We start from the raw sequence: 20,459 nt of genomic DNA on the forward strand, positions 1-20,459 counted from the left end.
CCACTCTTGGACAATTACAGCTTTGGCCCCACAAATAAAAAACAAAAATAAAATCCTGGGTTCCGACTGACTCCCCTGAAAACAGCACAGATATTTTCTTCTCACTTGAGAAACAGTGCATCCTAGTAGAAAGAGCCCAGACCTAGAATGAGGAGTTCCACGTTCTAATCCCAGCTTCTTCATTTGCCATCTCTGTGATCTTGGACAAGTCACTAAACTTCTCTGTGCTTCAGCTTCCTCACTTCTAAAACTGGGGATAAGATATCTATTCTCCCTCTCCCTTAATCCAGGAGCCCAAAATGGGGCAGGGACTGTGACTGACTTGATCCTAGTGTATTAACCCTAGTTACTAGCATATAGTAAGTGCTTAATAAAACTACACAATTATTAATAGTACTTCTCTGTGAATGGGGAGGGCTAGAATGACTAAGTAGGACCTAGCTAGGTATGACTGACTAATGACAAAGTAAAAGCTTGCCTCTGTGCAGTGCAGTGCTTCAGGCTATAATTTACTCACATCATCAGATTAATAGAATATCTGTGATGACATGAGACTTTGATCATTTTAATGAACTCAACTCTACTACTCTGGGAATTAATAATGTTTATTCATACATGGTCTTTCATTATTGAACAGGGAAAAATTCATTGAGAACATTCAAGTTAATGTATTTTCTGTCTGTAGCTTTTTCTATCACTAAATGTGGTTTCTGTTTCTTTAAATCTAGAGGACCAGGTCCTTGATTCTAGAAATGGGATTTTAGAACACATTTTGAAGCAGAAGGGAGATTCACTGACAGATTTGAAATAGATCATAATCCTTCACCTGTAAGTTCCTTGAAGGCTGTGTACCTTTTAGAGAGGTAGCGTGCCTTAGTGGATAGAGTAGGGGCCTGGAAGTCACAAGGTCATGGGTTCTAATTCTGGTTCCGCCACATGTCCATGTGACCTTGGGCAAATCATTTCACTTCTCTAGGCTTCAGTTACCTCATCTGTAAAATGGGAATTAAGAGTGTAAGCCCTATGTGGGACAGGGACTGTGTCCAACCTGACTAATGTATCTACACCAGTGCTTAGAACAGTGCTTGGCACATAACAAGTACTTAACAAGTACCATAATTATTATTATAGTACCATTCTTTTGGCGAACTCTTCCAAGTGCCACACCAGGCACTTGATAAATGCTATCGAGTTAATGAATGTATGAAGGTATCATGCTCTCACTAGGGCCTGCGAGAGGCATGTGAAAGGATCACACCACTTTTAATGCTTATTTCACCAAGCTGAAAACTGGGAATTAATGCCTAAGGGTAGATGAGTATGGCTCACTGCCATCAAGATGCAATTGGACCTTTCCAAACAAAACCTAGGTGAAGTTCGATAGACTAGGAGGCAAAGGAGAAAACAGAGCCAGGTGCTGCAAATATTAAGGATGGCAAACCAACAGGAAACGGGCTTTTTGTGTATTCAATGTGGCAGAACCGTGGATCCCAAATTGTTTTTTCCAGCCAAACCTGAGCACATTCACATTCATAGGTGAATTTCACCATCAGTGGTGACTTCTATGACTACAAAGAACAATGATGCATATATACAATGCAAACACACAGTTCTCATTTCTATGCTCTGTATTCAAGGTTTATTACATCCATGGGATGGGATTCTATTGGCTGATTCTTCAAATCTCTTTTTGCGCATCATGGATCACATCTAGGAAAACCACATGCGCCACACCAGGCTCCCAAAGCCAGTGCATTGCAAGTGCTGCCATCAGGCTTAGGCTCTGTCTCTGAAATGCCTCAATCACTCTGTGCTGTGAAGAGAATCCCCTGGACCTGGGGAACAGCAGGAAACCTGCCCAAACCAAAGCTGATCAAAGCTGGACCACAGAGGAGGTGACAGGGGGTGCTATGACAGGTTGCCTCCTTCAGAGGGAGAAATGGTCCCCCAACCCCATAATGTTTGGATTTTAAAGACTTTTCTTTGGACTTCTCATTTCTTTTGGGAGGAGTTAATTTTGCAGGGAAATTGGATAGTTTTCTTCCACAAATGCCTGCTTCCTAATTTCTCTAGCAGGTTTTAACTACCTGAAATGAGAAGTAGCATGGCCTAGTGGATAGAGTCCTGGCCTGGGAGTCACAGGATTTACATTCTAATCCCAGCTCTGCCACCTGTCTATGTGGCCTTGGGCAAGTCACTTAACTTCTCTGTGCCTCAGTTACCTCATCTGGATAATGGGGATTAGGACTGTGAGCCCCATGTGGAACATGGACTATGTCCAACCTGACTAGCTTGTATAGTGCTTGACATATAGTAAATGCTTAACAAATACCATCATTATTATTATCACTAATTTTAATAATAATCCCGGTTTGGCTTTAAATGCTTCCTGGGTATGTGGCAAAGTTCACCTTCTCATGCATTGGGGGAAAGATTCTGGGCTTTCGGGTTCACGACTGTGGGGGAAGTGAGAGGGGAAGGGGGTTCCAGCACTGATCTTTAAGTTTTAGAGGAGGGCAGGAGGAGTGGGGGGAGAGGGAGTGGGGAGAGGGCAACACGCCAAGAAGCTGCCAGGCCCGCTGCCTTAAAACTTGGAATGGCTCCGCTCTGGGCAGAGGAACAGGATGGGAAAATAGTTGGCTGAAATGACTAATTTGCAACTTTCATGAAAATCTCTAGAAGGACTTCTCTGCAGACGGGGTGATGGGATCTTGGTGGGCTACCCTGTCTGACATGCTTTTCTTTTCTTAGTGAGGAAACAACCTTCCTCCTCACTGCGGGCAGAGAAACTGTCTACCAGTTCTGTTTACTGTACTATCCCAAGTGCTTAGTACAGTGCTTTGCATGCAGTAAGCCCTCAATAAATGCAGATGACTGATAGAAAGGTAGAGGCTGGGAGAAGTGAGAAGTGAGTGGGAGAAGGGGCTGGGAGAAGGCTTCAGGAGACCACGACAGTTTCTAGCGAACAACAGGCTGCTACTGTATTGGCTACGAGATAAACAGATCGACACACATGAGCTGCAGGAGTAAACAGATTATAAGCAGTCCTCTGCTAGCTCCTGGGAGTGCGCTCTTGAGCGGAAAGTATTGATTTTTCATCAACAAACAGAAAGACAAGCCATAAACTAGCAGGCAGGTACTCATGTTTCCCTGCGTTCAATTCCCCGGTGTGTCTTTTACGAAAGAGCGATTGACTTTTGGGGTTTGCATATGTCCATAAATCAAAACTGGAGATGGCTGGGAAGTTCCATTTTTCCAGCGTGGATGAGGGAGAGAGGAAAAATGGAATGTTAATGATGTTCAGTGAACATTTCCTTTTGGGGACAGATGGGCTCATTCTGATGTGAATGGAAGCAGGTCTGTCAGAAGGATCATGTAAAACAATACAAGATCTCTGCATTTCCTTGGCAGGAGGACTCACTTTTATTTGAAGGGGCTACATTCCTCCCAAATCCTGCCTTTGCCTTTCTAATTAACACTGGTGGAGAATACTAGGTGTTTGACTAGGTGTTTGACCAGATGAAGGGAGAAAGTTGTAGATAGCTTGACTGGGTGAAAAAGCGAACATGTGAGAAGAGAGAGATTGCTTGACTCATTAGGTTTTGTTCCCACAATGGCAGGCTGGTTTTCAACAGGTCTGCCCTCTTGCTGGTGGGTGCTGGGAACCTTAATCTTTTCCCCTTTTTTTTAAATGGTATTTGTTGAGCACTTACTATGTGCCAGGCACTGTACTAAGTGCTAGGTTATATACAAGTGAATCAGGTTGGACACAGTCCCTGTCCTACATAGGGCTTAGTCTTCATGCCCATTTTACAGATGAGGTAACTGAGGCTCAGTGAAGTGGCTTGCCCCAGGTCATACAGTATACAAGTAGCAGAGCTGGGATTAGAACCCAGGTCCTCCTGACTCCCAGGCCTCTGCTATATCCACTAGGTTATGCTGCTTCTCAAAAATATCCTCCAAATTATTCTATTTTTATTTCAATCTCCTTGCCTCCCTCTGCCTCAGCTTTCACCACCAATCTTCTTGTTCCAAAGCAGTGCCCATATTCACAGAGCCCAGGGAAGGGGAGGCAAAGGCTCTGGAAAAATGGAGAGGGTCCAGAGGAGACTCATTCATAGATCTCTTGAAAGGATGAATGAATGAATGTTGGTATTTGTTAAGTGCTTACTTTGTGCACAGCACTGTTCTAAGCGCTGGGGTAGATACAGGGTAATCAGGTTATCATCTCCATCTCTTCATCTTCAGTCTTCATCTCCATTTTACAGATGAGGTAACTGAGGCACAGAGAAGTTAAGTGACTTACCCACAGTCAGCTGACAAGTGGCAGAGCCGGAATTCGAACCCATAACCTCTGACTCCCAAGCCCGTGCTCTTTCCACTGAGCCATGCTGCTTCTCTAGGATCTCTTTGCAAGTCCTATGACACCACTTAAGCTACTTTACACAAAAATAATAGTATTAATAATCATGGTGCTTGTTAAGTGCTTACTATGCTCTCAGCACTGAAGTAGATAAAAGATAAACAGGCTCCACATAGGGCTTACATTCAAAATAGGAGGGAGAACACGTATTTGAAGCCCTGTTTTGCAGCTGAGGAAATTGAGGCATAGTAAGGAAAGTGGCAGAGCTGGGATTAGAACCCAGGTCCTCTGACTCCCAGACCCATCCTCTTTTCACAAGGTCACACTACTTTCCTATGCACTTGAAGGGTCTTCCTGTTATTAGTTTGCCCATTATTCTCCAATGTCTTTAGGGGCTTCCTTACTTTCAGGCTCACACGGCCTAGTAAAATTGCAGTTTGAGGTCTTCTAGAACTTTTAGATCTCTAGAACTTAAATTCTGCTCCTGTAGCCATAGTACTCTATAAATATTTGCTTTTGTCCCTATGCTATCCTAGTGTTTTTGTTTCATTTCTCCCCATAGGTCTGTCATCAGTCCCCTCTCCTCCTTTCTTAAATTTCAATGCTATTTCTTAAGGGCTTACTCTGAGCCAGGTGCTGTATGAAGTGCTAGAGTAGATACAAAGTAATCAGGTTGGACCCAATCCCTGTCCCACATGGGGCTCACAGTCTTCATCCCCATTTTACAGATGCAGAAACTGAGGCACAGAGAATTTAAGTGACTGGCTCAAGGTCACATGGTAGAGAAATGGTGGAGCTGGGATCAGAACCCAGTTCCTTCTGACTCCCAGGGGCTTGCTATAGCCACTAGACCACACTGCTTCTCTTGTTCAAACCCTACAAAATACTTTTTTGTTTGTGGGAAAGGATTCACGTGGGTTCTTTTAAATGGCTTCATGGTACAAGGTTGCCTTCACTTTCCAATCCAGTATTATATAGCTGCTTGAGGCATTCTGGCTGTTTGCAAGGGAAAAAAAAATGTTTAATTACATGTGTCATTAGGATGGCTTTCGGGTATAGCTATGTGACTGAACTCATCAACGGAATTCTGAACAGATAAGACATGACAAATGCTTATTGTGTTTCCCATGAAAGCTTCTCATTAACAGAGTTTTGAAAAGTGATTAATATTTTGTTGCCAGTCATGAAGTCTCATGACAATGAAGAAGAAAGGTGCCTCGCAAACAATGTGTTCTACAACGCTTTCACCTTCATTTTGGGGGTCGACTTGGTTCATCGGTTTTCTGTGGTTTTTCTGCCAATTTCCAACAATAATGAAAACTGTCACTGTGAACTGGGTACCTTTCCAGCTAGCTTTGACCCTTGAGAGAACGGCTGATTCATACAGCAGAGCTTCTGATGCACACTCCAAAGTGCTTAGTAGCACTTAACACACGCTGTAGGTGCCCAATAAATACCACTATTAGATGGATTAGTTTACTTCTTGGATATTTAGACCTTTTGGCACTTTTAGACTCCACAGCTCATTTTCTCATTTGCGCACTCCCTATAAGCTCTGTTTCTCCCTCCCTGGCTGTCCCAGCCTGGACATCCCAGCCCGGACACTTAGCATCTTCCTGGTATAGCCAACTCATTTTGATGGTGTGGATGTCTTAATAATAATAATAATGATAATAACAATAATAATAATTTAAGCACTTACTATGTGTCAGGCACTGTACTAAGGGCTGGGGTGGATACAGGCAAATCAGGTTGGACACAGTCCCTTTCCCATGTGGGGCTCAGAATCTCGATCCCTTTTTTCAATTGAGGCCACTGAGGCACAGAGAAGTGAAGTGACTTACCCAAGGTCACACAGCAGACAAGTAATGAAACCAGGGTTAGAACCCATGATCTTCTGGGCATCTATCCATGCTCTAGCCACCATGCCATGCTCCTTCTCTACTTGCTGCTTTGACCACAACACTCCCTGCTGCTTCAGACCCTGAAGGGATTTGGGAAGAGATGCCCAAGAAGGGCAGGCAGGATAGGCTGATCTGTCAGTCACTCAGCAGATTTCTCAAGGACCCACTGGGTATGGAGAACTGATGATGACAAAGCAGCAGGTGGATTTGTTGGACCTGATCTGCTGCACAATGGTAAGTCCCCCAATACAGCTCAGGCCTGGGAGTTAGAAGGTCCTGGGTTCTAATTCCCACTCTGCCACTTTGTCTAAGTGACTGTGGGAAAGTCATTTCACAACTCTGTGCCTCAGTTGCCTCATATATAAAGTGGGGATTAAGACTGTGAGCCCCATGAGGGATAGGGACTTTGTTCAACACGATTTGCTTGTATTCACCCTAGAGCTTAGTACATTGCCTTGCACATAAGTGCTTAACAAATATCATAATTATTATTATTAAAATCTCACCTTCTCCATTAGCCTTCCCAGTTAATTCTCAACACTTTCCATGCATTATGAATCTGACAGCCACCTTTAACACTTATTTAAACCTATTCTAATCACACATTACTAGAAAGTGCAAGGGCCTGGGAGTTAGGGGACCTGGGTCCTAATCCTGTCTCTACCACTATCTGCTGTGTGACCCTGGGCAAGTCACCTAATGTCTCTGTGCCTCAGTTTCCTCATTTCTTACTAGGGATCAGAGCCCTAGGGGAAGATGAGTGGGGGTCATAAGTAGGTTGACCACCGACAGCACTCAAAAATACCAGACTCCCCTTTGCCAACTCAGAAATAACCAGACTGATGTTACATTCTTTAAATTAAGAGGTAATGTGGTCTAATGGAGATCGCACAGGAATGGGAGTCAGGAGAGATGGGTTCTAAACAAGTCTCTGTTTCATACCTGCTGTGTGACCTTAGGCAAGTCAATTAACCTTTCTGGGCCTAAGTTTCCTCATCTATAAAATGGGGATCAAATAAATACCTGCTCTCCCTCTCCTTTAATCTTATTATGCTGTATTTTCCCCAGCATTTAATCTAGTCCTTACATAGCAACCTCTTAATAAATACCACCATCATCATCACATAGGGCACGAAACCACCAGAAACCTTTCTAGGCATCCCCCTGAGAATCTGGGCATCATTTATGTGTTGCGAGAGTTGCCAGCAGGATCCCCAACCAAAAGAAGGTAGTTGCTACAAATGAAAGAACCAAAGATACAGGAGACCAGGGTCATTTTTGCACCAGACGGGGTAGACCAGCTGAAATCCAGGCTGCCAATGCAGTATAAAAACCAGGATGGCTGACAAGTGGCAATGTCCTCCAGACTTATTGACTCCAGATTTAATGAGAATCCCAGAGGTGGAGCTGTTCTAAGCTGTTCCCTCCACTGACTTTTACCAGAGAAGAATCCTGCAGATTTCCGGGTAAGGTCGACTCTGCCCCAAGCAGAGAGCATTTCCTCAGAGAGAAAAAGGTGCAATTAATCTCCTGTTGCACTTCCAATTAACTAAATTGCTAACCTCATTGTGAACAGTAGAAATGCAATTGGGTTTGTGCTCGCGGCATGCTGGAGAGGGGGAAAAAAAATCCTGAAGTAATTTAATTAACTGGCTGCAAGTATATTAAGCGACATGCTGCCTTTGACTCTGTCCCTCGGTGCTTTTAAATAGACCATTGAGTAATGGGAGTTTGTATGTTCACCTGCAGCAGCGAGGCCCAGGCTACAGGGCTTGCCATCGACAAGTGTTTCTGAGGGCTGAATTCTGGAGAAACAAGGGGTCACTCCTGCCCTGGGGTGGCATTTATCCATTCAAGTTTGAAGGCCTTAATTCACTTGACCAAGGAAATGCCAGACTTCCACTTGGAAGTTCCGTGAAATTCCATTTGCCAGCTCGAGCTCCGAGAAAAGAGAGGGAAAGGAACCCAAGTAGGGGGAATAATAATAATAACAATAATTAAGGTATTTGCTAAGCACTTACTGTGTGCCAAGCACTGTACTAAGCGCTGGGGTGGATACAAGCAAATTAGGTTGGACACAGTCTCTGTCCCACTCGGGGCTCACAGTCTCAATCCCTATTTTATAGATGAGGTAACTGAGGCCCAGAGAAGTGCAGTGACTTGTCCAAAGTCACTCAGCAGACACGTGGCAGATGTGAAATTAGAACCCATGACCTTCTGATTCCCAGGCCTTTGCTCAATCCACTGTGCCAGGCTGCTTCTCCTGTCTACTTGTTTTGTTTTGTTGTCTGCCTTCCCCTTCTAGACAGTGAGCCCGTTGTTGGGTAGGGATTGTCTCTATCTGTTGTGGAATTGTACTTTCCAAGCGCTTAGTACAGTGCTCTGCAAACAGTAAGCGCTTAATAAATACGACTGAATGAATGAATGAATTAGACTCCCAGAATCCTCCTCTAATGGACAAGCCTCCATTTCAAAGCTACAATCTGTGAAACTTCACGCCCATGAAGAGATGTTTTCAGAGAAAGTGGTCTTATCAACCCGAGTCATTCTAAGTACTCGCACCCATCCTCAGGTCTGAGGTGTCTGGCACAGTCTACTGGATACTCAATTATTTATTCTGATTTACTTTAATGGCATATTTGATCTACTCCCAAACAGCAGCATCATCATCAAAGGTATTTATCGAGTGCTCATTTTGTGCCGAGAAGTGTACTAAACGCTTAGAAGAGTACAATATAACAAAGGTAGTAGACACGTTCCCTGCCCATGAGGAGCTTACAGTCTAGAAGGGCAATTAGACATTAAAATAAATTATAGCTATGTCCATAAGTGATTAAAGTGTTCAGATGCAAGTCTGACCCCATGAGAGTTTTAGCTCCTTGTGGAAAGGGACCATGTCTTTCACTTCTATCGTGGTTTCCCAAGTACTTGGAGCTCTAGACCATAAGCTCTTTGTGGGCAGGGAATGTACTCTGCTTATTGTGGGTAGGGAATTGTGCCCTGTTTATTTATTGGACTCTTTATTGTTGCATTGTACTCCCTCAACCGCTTAGCACAATGCTCTGCACACATTAAGCACTCAGTAAACATGACTGAATGAATGAACCTGTTGCATTCTTTAAGGTGTTCAATAAGTATCATTACTACTACTGTTATTACTACTTACTACTACTACTAGAATCTGCATGAATCTGAGAAGCAGCATGACCTAGTGAATAGAATCCAGGCATGGGAGTCAGTGGATCTGGGTTCTAATCCTGGCTCCACCACTTGTCTATCGTGACATCTTGGGCAAGCCACGTAAATTCTCTGGGCCTCACTTACTGAGACTATAAAATGGGGATTAAGACTGTGAGCTCCAGGTTGGACAGGGACTGTGTTCAACTTTATTTGCTATATCCACCCAAGCGCTTAGTAGAGTGCCTGGCACATAGTAAGGCTTAACAAATATCAGAATTATTATTATTATCTATTACTTGATAGCTTGTTGAGGAAGTAGACATAACAGGCTCACTCATTCACCCCACACTTCCAATCCGTCACCAACACCTGCCAGTCTCTCCTTCACAATATCACCAAGATCCGCCCTTTCCTCTCTATCCAAACTACTACCTTGCTGGTACAAGCTCTCATAATATCCCGACTTGATTACTTTGTCAGCCTACTCTCTGACCTCCCTTCCTCCTGTCTCTCCCCTCTCCAGTCTATTCTTCGTTCTGTTGCCCGGATCATCTTCCTACAGAAACGCTCTGGGCATGTCACCCCCCTCCTCAAAAACCTCCAGTGGTTGCCTATCAACTTTTGCATGAAACAAAAACTCCTCACTCTTGGCTTCAAAGCTCTCCATCACCTTGCCCCCTCCTACCTCACCTCCCTTCTCTCTTTCCACTGCCCGCCTCGTACACTCCGCTCCTCCGCTCACCTCCTCACGGTCCCCTGTTCACGCCTGTCTCGCTGTTGACCCCTGGCCCACATCCTACTGCTGTCTTGGAATGCCCTCCATCCTCACATCCGCCAAACTAACTCTCTTCCCCTCTTCAAAACCCTATTGAGAGCTCACCTCCTCCCGGAGGCCTTCCCAGATTGAGCCCTCCCTTTCCCTCTGCTCTTCCTCCCCTCCTCATTCCCCCTTCTACCGCTCTCTGCTCTTCCTCCTTCCCCTCCCCTCAGCACTGTGCATATTTGTATATATTATTTATTACTCCATTTATTCATTAATGATGTGTATATATCTATGATTCTATTTATCTGGGTGATATTTATGCCAGAATACTTGTTTTGTTTTGTTCTGTTTTGCTTTGCTGTCTCTCTCCCCTGTTTAGACTGTGAGCCCGTTATTGGTCAGTATTGTCTCTATCTGTTCCAAGTGCTTAGTGCAGTGCTCTGCACATAGTAAGCACTCAATAAATACTATTGAATGAATGAATTATTGTATCTAATCCCTACAGAGAAATGTGCTGGAGGGCTTCTTTCCTGGGTTTTCACCTTGAGGAAATGTGTCAACTGAGCAAATGATCCAAGAGCTAGGACCCAGAATATGCTTTGGGGACGAGCACAGCCTAGAAAGAGAATTTCCAGTGCCCACTTCTGTCCCGACACAAGGAACCAACACTTACATTGATATCTTCCAAATCCAAGAAGTTCAGCGAGATTCCATTGCGTTTCCAGATAATGGGCGGCCTCAGCGTCCCGCGGATGGCACAGGTTAGCACAGTGCTCAGCCCAACTGTTACCGTTGTCACACTGATTTTCTGCTCAGGCGGAAGGGTGAGTTCAACCACCTCTGTAGAAGGAACATAGAAAGAAGTCATTAACAGGGGACAACCTTCTTCTTGACTTTTCACTGTAAGGCAGAATTTTGGTGGTCATGTCCTCTCAGTGCATCTCTGGCACAAAGATAAACCAAGTGCAGGTGCTTGTGAGATAAACAGGAAAGAGGTCAGGGAAGGCAGTGTTGCCTACTGGAAAGAGCATATGATGGGAAGCTCAGAAGACTCAGGTTCTAGTCACAGCTCTGTTGCTGGCCTGATAGGTGAACTTGGGCAAGTTACTTATACTTGCCACTAGCCTAGTGGAATGAGCACTGGCGTGAGAGTCAGAGGACCTCGATTCTAATCTTGGCTCTGCCACTTGTCTGCTGTGTGAACTTGGGCAAGCCACTTAATTTCTCTGTTCCTCAGTTCCCTCACCTTCAAAATAGAGATTCAGTACCTTTTCCTCTTCCTGTGAGCCCCAAGTGGGACCTGATTATCTTTTATCTACCCTAGAGCTTAGTACAGTGCTTGACACACTGTAAGCGTATAAGAAATACCAGATTTATTATTATACTCCTTATGCCTTAGTTTCATTATCTGTAAAGCAGGGATGAGATACCTGCTCTCTTTCCCTTTTAGACTATGAGCTTCATATGGATGAGGGGCTGTGTTCAATCTGATTATCCTGTATCTACTACAGTGCTTAGCTCAAGGCCTGGCATTATAAATGCCTAGTAAATACTATAATTATCATTAAGAGGCTTAAATAGTAATAATGATGGCATTTGTTAAGTGCTTACTACGTGCCAAGCACTGTTCTAAGCACTGGGGTGGAGACAAGATAATCAGGTTGTCCCATTTGGGACTCACAGTCTTAATCCCCATTTTGCAGATGAGGAAACTGAGGCACAGAGAAGTTAAATGACTTGCCCAAAGTCACATAGCACATACGTGGCAGAGTCAAGTGCCCATAACCTCTGACTCCCAAGCCTATGCTCTTTCCACTAAGCCATGCTGCTTCTCAAAGCAAATTGTCTTTTAAACTGAAATAGTCACTGGAGACTTCCGAGATGACCACACCACTCATACAATGAATTAAACTCAAGTTGCACTGGCATTGATGTCACACCATAAGTTAAAGTCTAAAATGAGTGTAACATTTTAAGACTATCCTCTCTCTTTCCCTCCCCGCACGATCCCATTGGTAGCTTATTTGGAAAACACTGATATTGCCATAATGAGCTTTTCCTGTTGGCCATAAGAAAGATACCTGGGTTGTTTCCCCAAGGAACCTAATTTCCAGTTTTAGGTCAAAATAAAAATGAGTCTGATACCCTCACGGTCTACTGAAATTTCATGGGTGATGGAGCCTCCTGATTATGGACAGAGCATCCAGTTATTTACATCCTCAAGCTAACCAGATTGATTCTCCCCACTTGGACCGAGAATGAGGGGGTCATAGGAATCCAGCAAATCATAGCTCTTCTGAAGATGAATGGACACAAGTGTCCTGATTTCTGAATTGAAGTTCTCCTTCTCTAACAGGGTCCTGCTTCACCCAGGAGGTCACTAAATGGGACTTAGTCTAAGATTTGGTTTCTAGAAGACCAATTCCAACCCAAACCATGGTGCCAGGGCTAGTGTTATATGGGACAAGTGAGGAACAGGTAGACCATGGTTCTAGCTATGGGGGCTGAGACCAATTTAACCCTCTGGGCCTGTCAGGTTTGGGGGACCACTGGGAAATCCCTTATGTACCCCTTGGAGAAAGAGACCCTAGAAAGGGCAATTTGAGGAGCTAAATTCCTATTCTAGAAAGATGTTATTTTTCTTAAACTCTCTCCTTGGTCACAAGTAGTCCCAGTAGCAGGGTCCAATAATGGTCCTATTAGCCATGGGTTAGTGGCCCTCAACAGGGCCACAGAGTCAAAGGAGTGGTGAAAGCTACATCGTTATGGTTCACTAAGCACAGTGCCCAGCACAGTAAGCACTCAATAAATACCATTCATTGATTGACATTAGCTAATCCAGGGGTTGTCAAACTGTGGCTCTTCTTCCCTTTCACACATTTGCTTTATTTAGCCACCATTCATCATCAACCCTCTGTCCCCACCCCCCCCAGAACATCCGTTTGCCATTTGGGTTAAAGGACATTTTTTTGATCTGCAGGTATCAGCCATATTATCAGTCAATCAATGGTATTTTTGAGGCTTACTGTGTGCAGAGCACTGTACTGCACACTTGAGAGAATACAATAAAACAGAGTTGGCATAAACGTTCCCTACCCACAGTGATCTTGCAGTCTACAGTCTAGAGTTTACTGTAGACTTGTTCTTGAGGCTTATCCCATCTACTCCTTGCTGCACTCCACTTCTCTGGGGACTTGGGGAACTTGACTGCTATGGAAATATCTGAAGGACAATCTAGGGTGTAGGAGTGATTCTTTCTATTTTCTATAAGTTCGTGATACACTGCTGTGGCTCTTTTTTGAGCACAGTACATTTGTATGGAAGAAACATTTGTTTTAGGCACTGGGAAAAATATGCAAAATTTGTATGCATGAAGAAAGATATAGACATAATAATTCTGTTTCTGTCAGCTATACAAATCTTACCCAGATCTCACATCAAATAGCAAACATTTGGATCATTTAAAGTTTAATTAAATGAATATTTTATCGGATTTCATTCAAATCAATATTCCCAAGGCTGTTTTAAAACTCTGATGAGATTTACGGTAGCAAAACAGCCTCTTTCATTACCTTGCTTCAAATTATTTACCATTAAGTAGCCAACCACTACATTATGGCTGCTGGAACACTGCCCTCAGAAAATTCTTATTGAAATTGCCCTTTTGTTAAGATTGAACTAAATGAAGACTTCAGCATGTGCTGCATAACTACCTATAACTACATCAGGGCAAAGAGGGGCACCCAGTTTTGGGTTGAGCTGATAATGTCTGGGAAGAGGAGCCAGGTGATGAAATGTACCTATGACAACATCAAAACAGTGAGGAGCCTCTAAGATTTGGATGAGCTGATAATGTCTGGGAAGAGGAGCAGGTTGAGCACATCTTGAAAAATGGTGCCTATCAGAACAAACTGAAAAAAAAAACACCACGACACTGTGAGGTCAGTGATATATTTCTTGAAACTATTCCACAGGCCACAGCGATTCAAAAGGCCTCAAGCATGGGTTAACCTTAGCTTGCCAAACCATGTAAAGAATTTAAATTCATCAGTGGAAAGGCTTGGAGAGGTGATTTACCTTTTTCCTTTTTTTTTTTGGCATTATGTTTTTTCTCTAGGATCTGAGCCAAGGTATTCATTTTGGCTGGGAGTCAAACAGCTAGAAATTCCTGTTTTTCACAAGAGATTAGATTTCTCAGTAAAGGTGGCAAATCCCCCAAACCCTGGAAGTTGTCTGCAGAAGATTTCTGCCTCTTGTAGTTTTCATGCAGACAGGCATCTTAGCGGCACCGGGGCTAGGAGTGACAGAGGGGGACCCCAAACTCTTCCTCTCTGAACCTGGATCCTAAACCTAGCCATTATGGTGCTGACTGGCAAACCCCAAGTATCACCTTATGACGGAATCAATGAGAGACTAACTTCTCTGTGCCTCAGTTACCTCCTCTGTCAAAGTGAGATTAAGACTGTGAGCCCTATGTGGGCCAGGGACTGTTTCCAATCTGATTAGCTTGAAACTACTCCAGTGTTTAGTACAGTGCCTCGCACATAGTAAGTACTTAACAAGTACTATATAAAAACACACACACATACACACACTAAAACTCCTCCCCAATTCACAAAGAGCAGTGTATCCCTGCAGTGTGGCTTATTAGATAGAACACGGGCGAAGGAGGCAGAAGGTCCTGGGTTCTAATCAATCTCGCTGCCGACCCCTAGCCCACGTCCTGCCTGAGTCCTGCAGTGCCACCGCCCCCAAAATCTGAGAGATAATTACTTTCTCCCCATTCAAAGCCCAATTGAAGGCACACCTCCTCCAAGAGGGTTTCCCTGTCCAAGCCCCCCTCTTCCTCTTCTCCCATTCCCTTCTGTGTCACCCTGATTTGCTCCCTTTGCTCTCCCTCCCTCCCAGACCCACAGCATTTATGTACATTTCTGTTGTTTATTTATTTGTATTGATGTCTGTCTCCCCCGTCTAGACTGTAAGCTCACTGTGAGCAGGGAATGTGTTTGTTTATTGTTGGACTGTACTATCTCAAGAGCTTAGTACAGTGTTCTGCAAACAGTAAGCACTCAATCGATGTGATTGAATGAATGAATGAATGAGCATGTGCATGGGAGATTATGCCAGAAGCAAGACGGATGTTCTCTCCCTTTAAGGAACTTAAAAATCTACCAGAGGGTGTCATTCATATAGATACTTCGAGTGGAACCAGCCACAGCGGAAAGGATAATATTACAGTCCAGGGCCATAGGCTTTAAAAAGGTATTTTGATTCAACACCACCTGAAGTAACAAGAAACCCTGATGTTAAAAAAGCCCACTTCCTAGATGCACAATTCATCAGTGATGTGGTGCTGATGGAAAAAAGCTTTCATCTTTGCAAAATGGGCACACCAAAGAGACAGGCTTGAATTTTCCTAATTCCCTCTGACAAGTCTCCTGTCCAGGCTGCCCTCTCCCGCCTCCCCTCCCCTTGCCTTCTCTGTCTGGGGACATCGGCATGATCAAAGACGGCTCACTTCACAAGCCATCCACGGCTGGGCCATCCAACATCCACCAACTGATTGCTCCCAGCTAAGAACAGAGACATTCATCTGCCAATGAATCAGCAATTCGGCCACTGGGAAGAACCAAATCATTTGGAAGGGTTGAGTTTTTACAGTCAGTCAGTCAGTCAATCACATTAAGCGCCAACTGTGTTCAGAGCACTGTACTAAGTGCTTGGAAGAGTACAATACAGCAATAAGCAGACGCACTCCCTGCCCACATTGAGCTCACAGTCTAGTGAGCTAGAAGCAGTCTAGTCTAGTGGTAGAAGCAGCGTGGCTCAGTGGAAAGAGCACGGGCTTTGGAGTTAGAGGTCATGGTTTCGAATCCCAGCCCTGCCACTTGTCAGCTGTGTGACTGTGGGCAAGTCACTTAACTTCTCTGTGCCTCAGTTACCTCATCTGTAAAATGGGGATTAAGACTGTGAGCCCCACGAGGGACAACCTGATTCCCCTGTATCTACCCCAGCGCTTAGAACAGTGCTGTGCACATAGTAAGCGCTTAACAAATACCAACATTATTATTATTATTAGTGAGGGGGACAGATATTTATATAAAGTAATAAATTACAGATACGTACGTAAATGCTATAGGGCTGGGAAGAGGCGTGAATAAAGGGACCATGTCAAGGTGATGCTGAAGGGAGTGGGAGAAGAGGAAAGGAGGGCTTAGTCAAGGAAGGCCTCATGGAGATGTGCTTTCAATAAGGCTTTGAAGGAGGTGAGAGAAATTGTCTATAGGATATGAGGAGGGAGAACATTCCAGACCAGAGGCAGGACATGGGTGAGAGGTCGGCCATAAGATAGTCGAGATCGAGGTATGGTGAGAAGGTTGGCATTACAGGAGCGAAGTGTGCGGGCTAGGTTGTAGTAGGAGAGTAGCGAGATGAGGTAGGAGGGAACAAGGCAATGGAGTGTTTTAAAGTCAGTGGAGAGGAGTTTCTGTTTGATGCAGAGTTGGATGGGCAACCACTGGAGGTTCTTGAGGAGAAGGGAAACATGGCCTGAACATTTTTGTACAGATTTCTTCCAGCCTCAACCATCCTTGAGGTGGCAGGCATGTATCAGATGAGGGAAATGCCATTGGCTGGGTTCAATGGACAGTTTTCTCCTTCTCACTAGTGATAGGGTCCCACTGGAGTTGTTGTATTATCTGGCTCTCTCCATTGTTGGATCTTGCTGAACAATGTAATCTATCAACCTCAGAAGTTCCAGGGTGGGATGGGTAGTGGAGAAGCAGACACATGTCCAAGCACTTAGTACAGTGCTCTGCACATATTAAGTGCTCAATAAATACCATTGATGATGTCCTCTGGGAATGGCAGAGAGCAGGAAAACCTTGGCCCGAAGCCCCACTGGGCTTCTTCTACCTCTAGAGTCAGTCGGTCAGTCTGTATTTATTGATGTGCAGAGCACTGTACTAAGCGCATGAGAGAATACAATATAAATGGCACATTCCCTGCCTACAGTGAGCTTAAAGTCAAGAGGGGGGATGTATATTAATACAAATAGATAAAATGAAAAAATATGTACACCAGTGCTGTGGGGCTGGGAGGGCAGATAAATAAAGGACAATGCAAAAGGAAGTGTGAGAATAGGAAGATTTATAAGGAAGACTTAGTCAGGGAGGGCATCTTGGAGGAGATGTGCCTTCAATAAGGCTTTGAAGGAGGGGAGAGAAATTGTCTGTTGGATATGAGGAAGGTGGGTGTTCAGGCCAGAGGCAGGACGTCAGTGGAGAGATAGACAAAATCAAGGTAAAGTAAGATGGTTCTCACTAGAAGAGTGAACTGTGTGGGCTGGGTTGTAGTAGGAGAGTAGCGAAGTGAGGTAGGACAAGGGACAAAGTGATTGAGTGCTTTGAAACGGATGGTAAGGAGTTTCTGGAGCTCCGCTGGCCACACTCTTTGGCAGGGAGGTAGATACCCCATCTGGGGCTATTCTACATCATCTAAGGCTTTGAAACAGGTTGGCAATGTCCCCTGAAAAAACCACCTTTCCTAAATACCGAGGCACAGGCATAGGCAATTAATCAATCATATTCAATGAGCAGAGCATTGTACTAAAAGCTTGAGAGAGTACAATGTACAAGGTTGATGGACACACTCCTTGCCCTTTAGGAGCTTACAGTCCAGAAGGGGAGACAGACATTAAAATAAATTATGGATAATAGTTGCAAGCTGAGGGTGGGATGAATAAAAAGTACAAATTCAGATGCGAGAGCCATGCAAATGGGAGAGAAGGCTGCTTGGAGGAGAAATGATTACAGTAAGGCTTTGAACGTGGGGAGAGTAGTGGTCTATCGGATATGAAGAGGAAGGGAGTTCCAGGAGAGAGGCAGAATGGCAGAGAGATGAGTGCAGTGCACAGGCTGGTGTTTGAGGAGCCCCAACCTAAAAACCAATTAGTTATTCTCCTCCTCCTCTCCCTAGCCTGCTCCCAGACCCTCTGCATGCACTGGTTGGCATTACCACGCAACACCAAACCCGACACGCATACCAAAATGCACTCGAGAAAGCCTGATACTGTTAATTAATCTACCACGCAGTGCACGGTAGGCTAATAGGAAGTATCTTTCCTTGACGTGAGATGCAATAAAATATCACTCACCAGAGGAATGGGCTTTAGTTCCCATTATAACTTTTCCTTAATCTGAGGTGCTATTTCTCATGCCAGATCAAACTCGACGAGACACTCATAAAACCCATCAACACCCTCTTCAGCAGCATTTTGAGTGCTTTGTGGTAATAAAAATGATTTTTTTCAAATAACTGCCAAACTGGCTTTGTTTCATCTCTGTTAAAGGTGCAGTGATGCCACAGAACATTCGTTGCTGGGCTCTTGCCCTTCTTCATATTGCACTTGCAGTGAGGGAGAAATCCAGTATGAACAGTCCGCTCTGACTATCCAAACATCAAGCTGCAGGGGCAAAGGACCTTGGGGTCAACCCCAGTCCCACAGCTCCAAACAAGGTACCAACCTCTGGCCAGTTCTCTGGCACTACAAACCAGGGATAGAGGTACCCAATGGTAGGGAAGCAGCATGGCTCAGTGGAAAGTGCACGGGCTTGGGAGTCAGAGGTCATGTGTTCGAACCCCGGCTCTACCACTTGTCAGCTGTGTGACTGTGGGCAAGTCACTTCACTTCTCTGTGCCTCAGTTCCCTCATCTGTAAAATGGGGATGAAGACTGTGAGCCTCACATGGGACAATCTGATTACCCTGTATCTACCCCAGCACTTAGAACAGTGCTCTGCACATAGTAAGCGCTTAACAAATATCAACATTATTACAGTTGGATTGTAAGGTCCTTGAAGGCAGGGATGATGTCTACCAGCTCTAGAGCACACTCCAGAATGTCAAGTCAGTCAGTCAATCATATTTATTGAGCTCTTACTCTGTGCAGAGCACTCCACTAAGCTCTTGGGAGAATATGATAGAACAACCAGACTCATTCCCCGCTCACAATATAGTTCTCTGTATAAAGGAAGTCCTCAGTAAATAATACTGATTGATTGATTACAGCACATGCCCTGGTCAGCAACATACCTTGGCCTCCCTTCAATCAATCAATTAATCATATTTATTGAGTGCTTACTGTGTAGAGTATTATACTAAGTGCTTGGGAGAGTACAATGTAGCAATATAACAGACACAGTCCCTGCCCATAACGGGTTTACAGTCTAGAGGGGGAGACAGACATTAATATAAATAAATGAATTATGGATATGAACATAAAGGTTCTCCCAAGTGCACTGAGTGCTTAGTGTGTGCAGACCACTGTGCTAAGCGCTGAGGAGAGTACAATACCGAAAAGCCGGTAGACACGTTCCCTGCCCACAACCAGCTTACAGGCTAGAAGGGGAGACCAACATTAATATAAATGAATGATTAATAATACACAATTAATGGATATGTATGTAAGTCCTGGGAGGTTGAGGTTGGGGCCAATATCAAATACCCGGAGGTCACAGATCCAAGTGGAAGAACCAAGATGCTCTCGGAGACCCCAAATTCTATTCATGAGGAGAAAGGCAGGACATATTTTTTGCTATTAAAACTAATTTTTTTTTAACCTGATAAATGTTTTAGATGCTTGGCTTTATCCTAAATGTCAGGGACCCAGTTGGCACTTCAGGTCAAAGTGGGAAGTTCTTATCTCCTCCCCCCTCTTCCTCCTTTCCCCCTTCTTTTCCTACATCCTCCTTCACATTTTAAGCCATTAACTAGGAGGCACACAGCCAGGATGGTGAGTTCTGCATGCTAATCAAAGCAGGTATGCCACGTGGCAATGCTTTATCATGGAAATCTGTCCACTGCTGTCATTTACCCGCCAGCCCAAGGCAATCATAATTTCACAATGAAGACATGTATAATTGAGGTCATTACAAGGAGCAACCCGAAATGAGTATATATAGAGCAAAACCCATTGATTTCACATGGTGAAGAGATAATTTACATAGTCAACGGAGACTCTCATCCCTCTTCCTATTCCAGGACATCTCCAGAATCCCATTTGATATTATTTTTTGCAACATTGTGTATCTTTAATTAAATCTCTTCAGGTCCTACCTAGCAAATATACTTTCCCAAAGATTGCTAAACAGCCTAATCATTTTGGGCCACAGGTGTTTTTCCTGAAGTTAAAAAAGGAAATCACTCAGAGGAGAGACCCATCATAACGGAGAAACCCACCACGACTACAG

General features: G+C 44.2%; 1 protein-coding gene across 2 annotated transcripts in view; it reads right to left on the bottom strand.

The window, feature by feature from the left end:
• Positions 1-20,459, bottom strand: part of FSTL4 (follistatin like 4) — a 661,388-nt gene that overhangs the window by 71,284 nt on the left and 569,645 nt on the right. For both annotated transcript variants that reach the window (XM_029050943.1, XM_029050942.1), the window contains exon 7: positions 10,884-11,050. In XM_029050943.1, the coding sequence (XP_028906776.1) occupies positions 10,884-11,050 (167 nt within the window). The remainder of the gene's footprint in view (positions 1-10,883; positions 11,051-20,459) is intronic.

The sequence above is a fragment of the Ornithorhynchus anatinus genome, chromosome X1, assembly GCF_004115215.2.
Source record: "Ornithorhynchus anatinus isolate Pmale09 chromosome X1, mOrnAna1.pri.v4, whole genome shotgun sequence".
In the NCBI taxonomy this organism is placed as follows: domain Eukaryota; kingdom Metazoa; phylum Chordata; class Mammalia; order Monotremata; family Ornithorhynchidae; genus Ornithorhynchus; species Ornithorhynchus anatinus.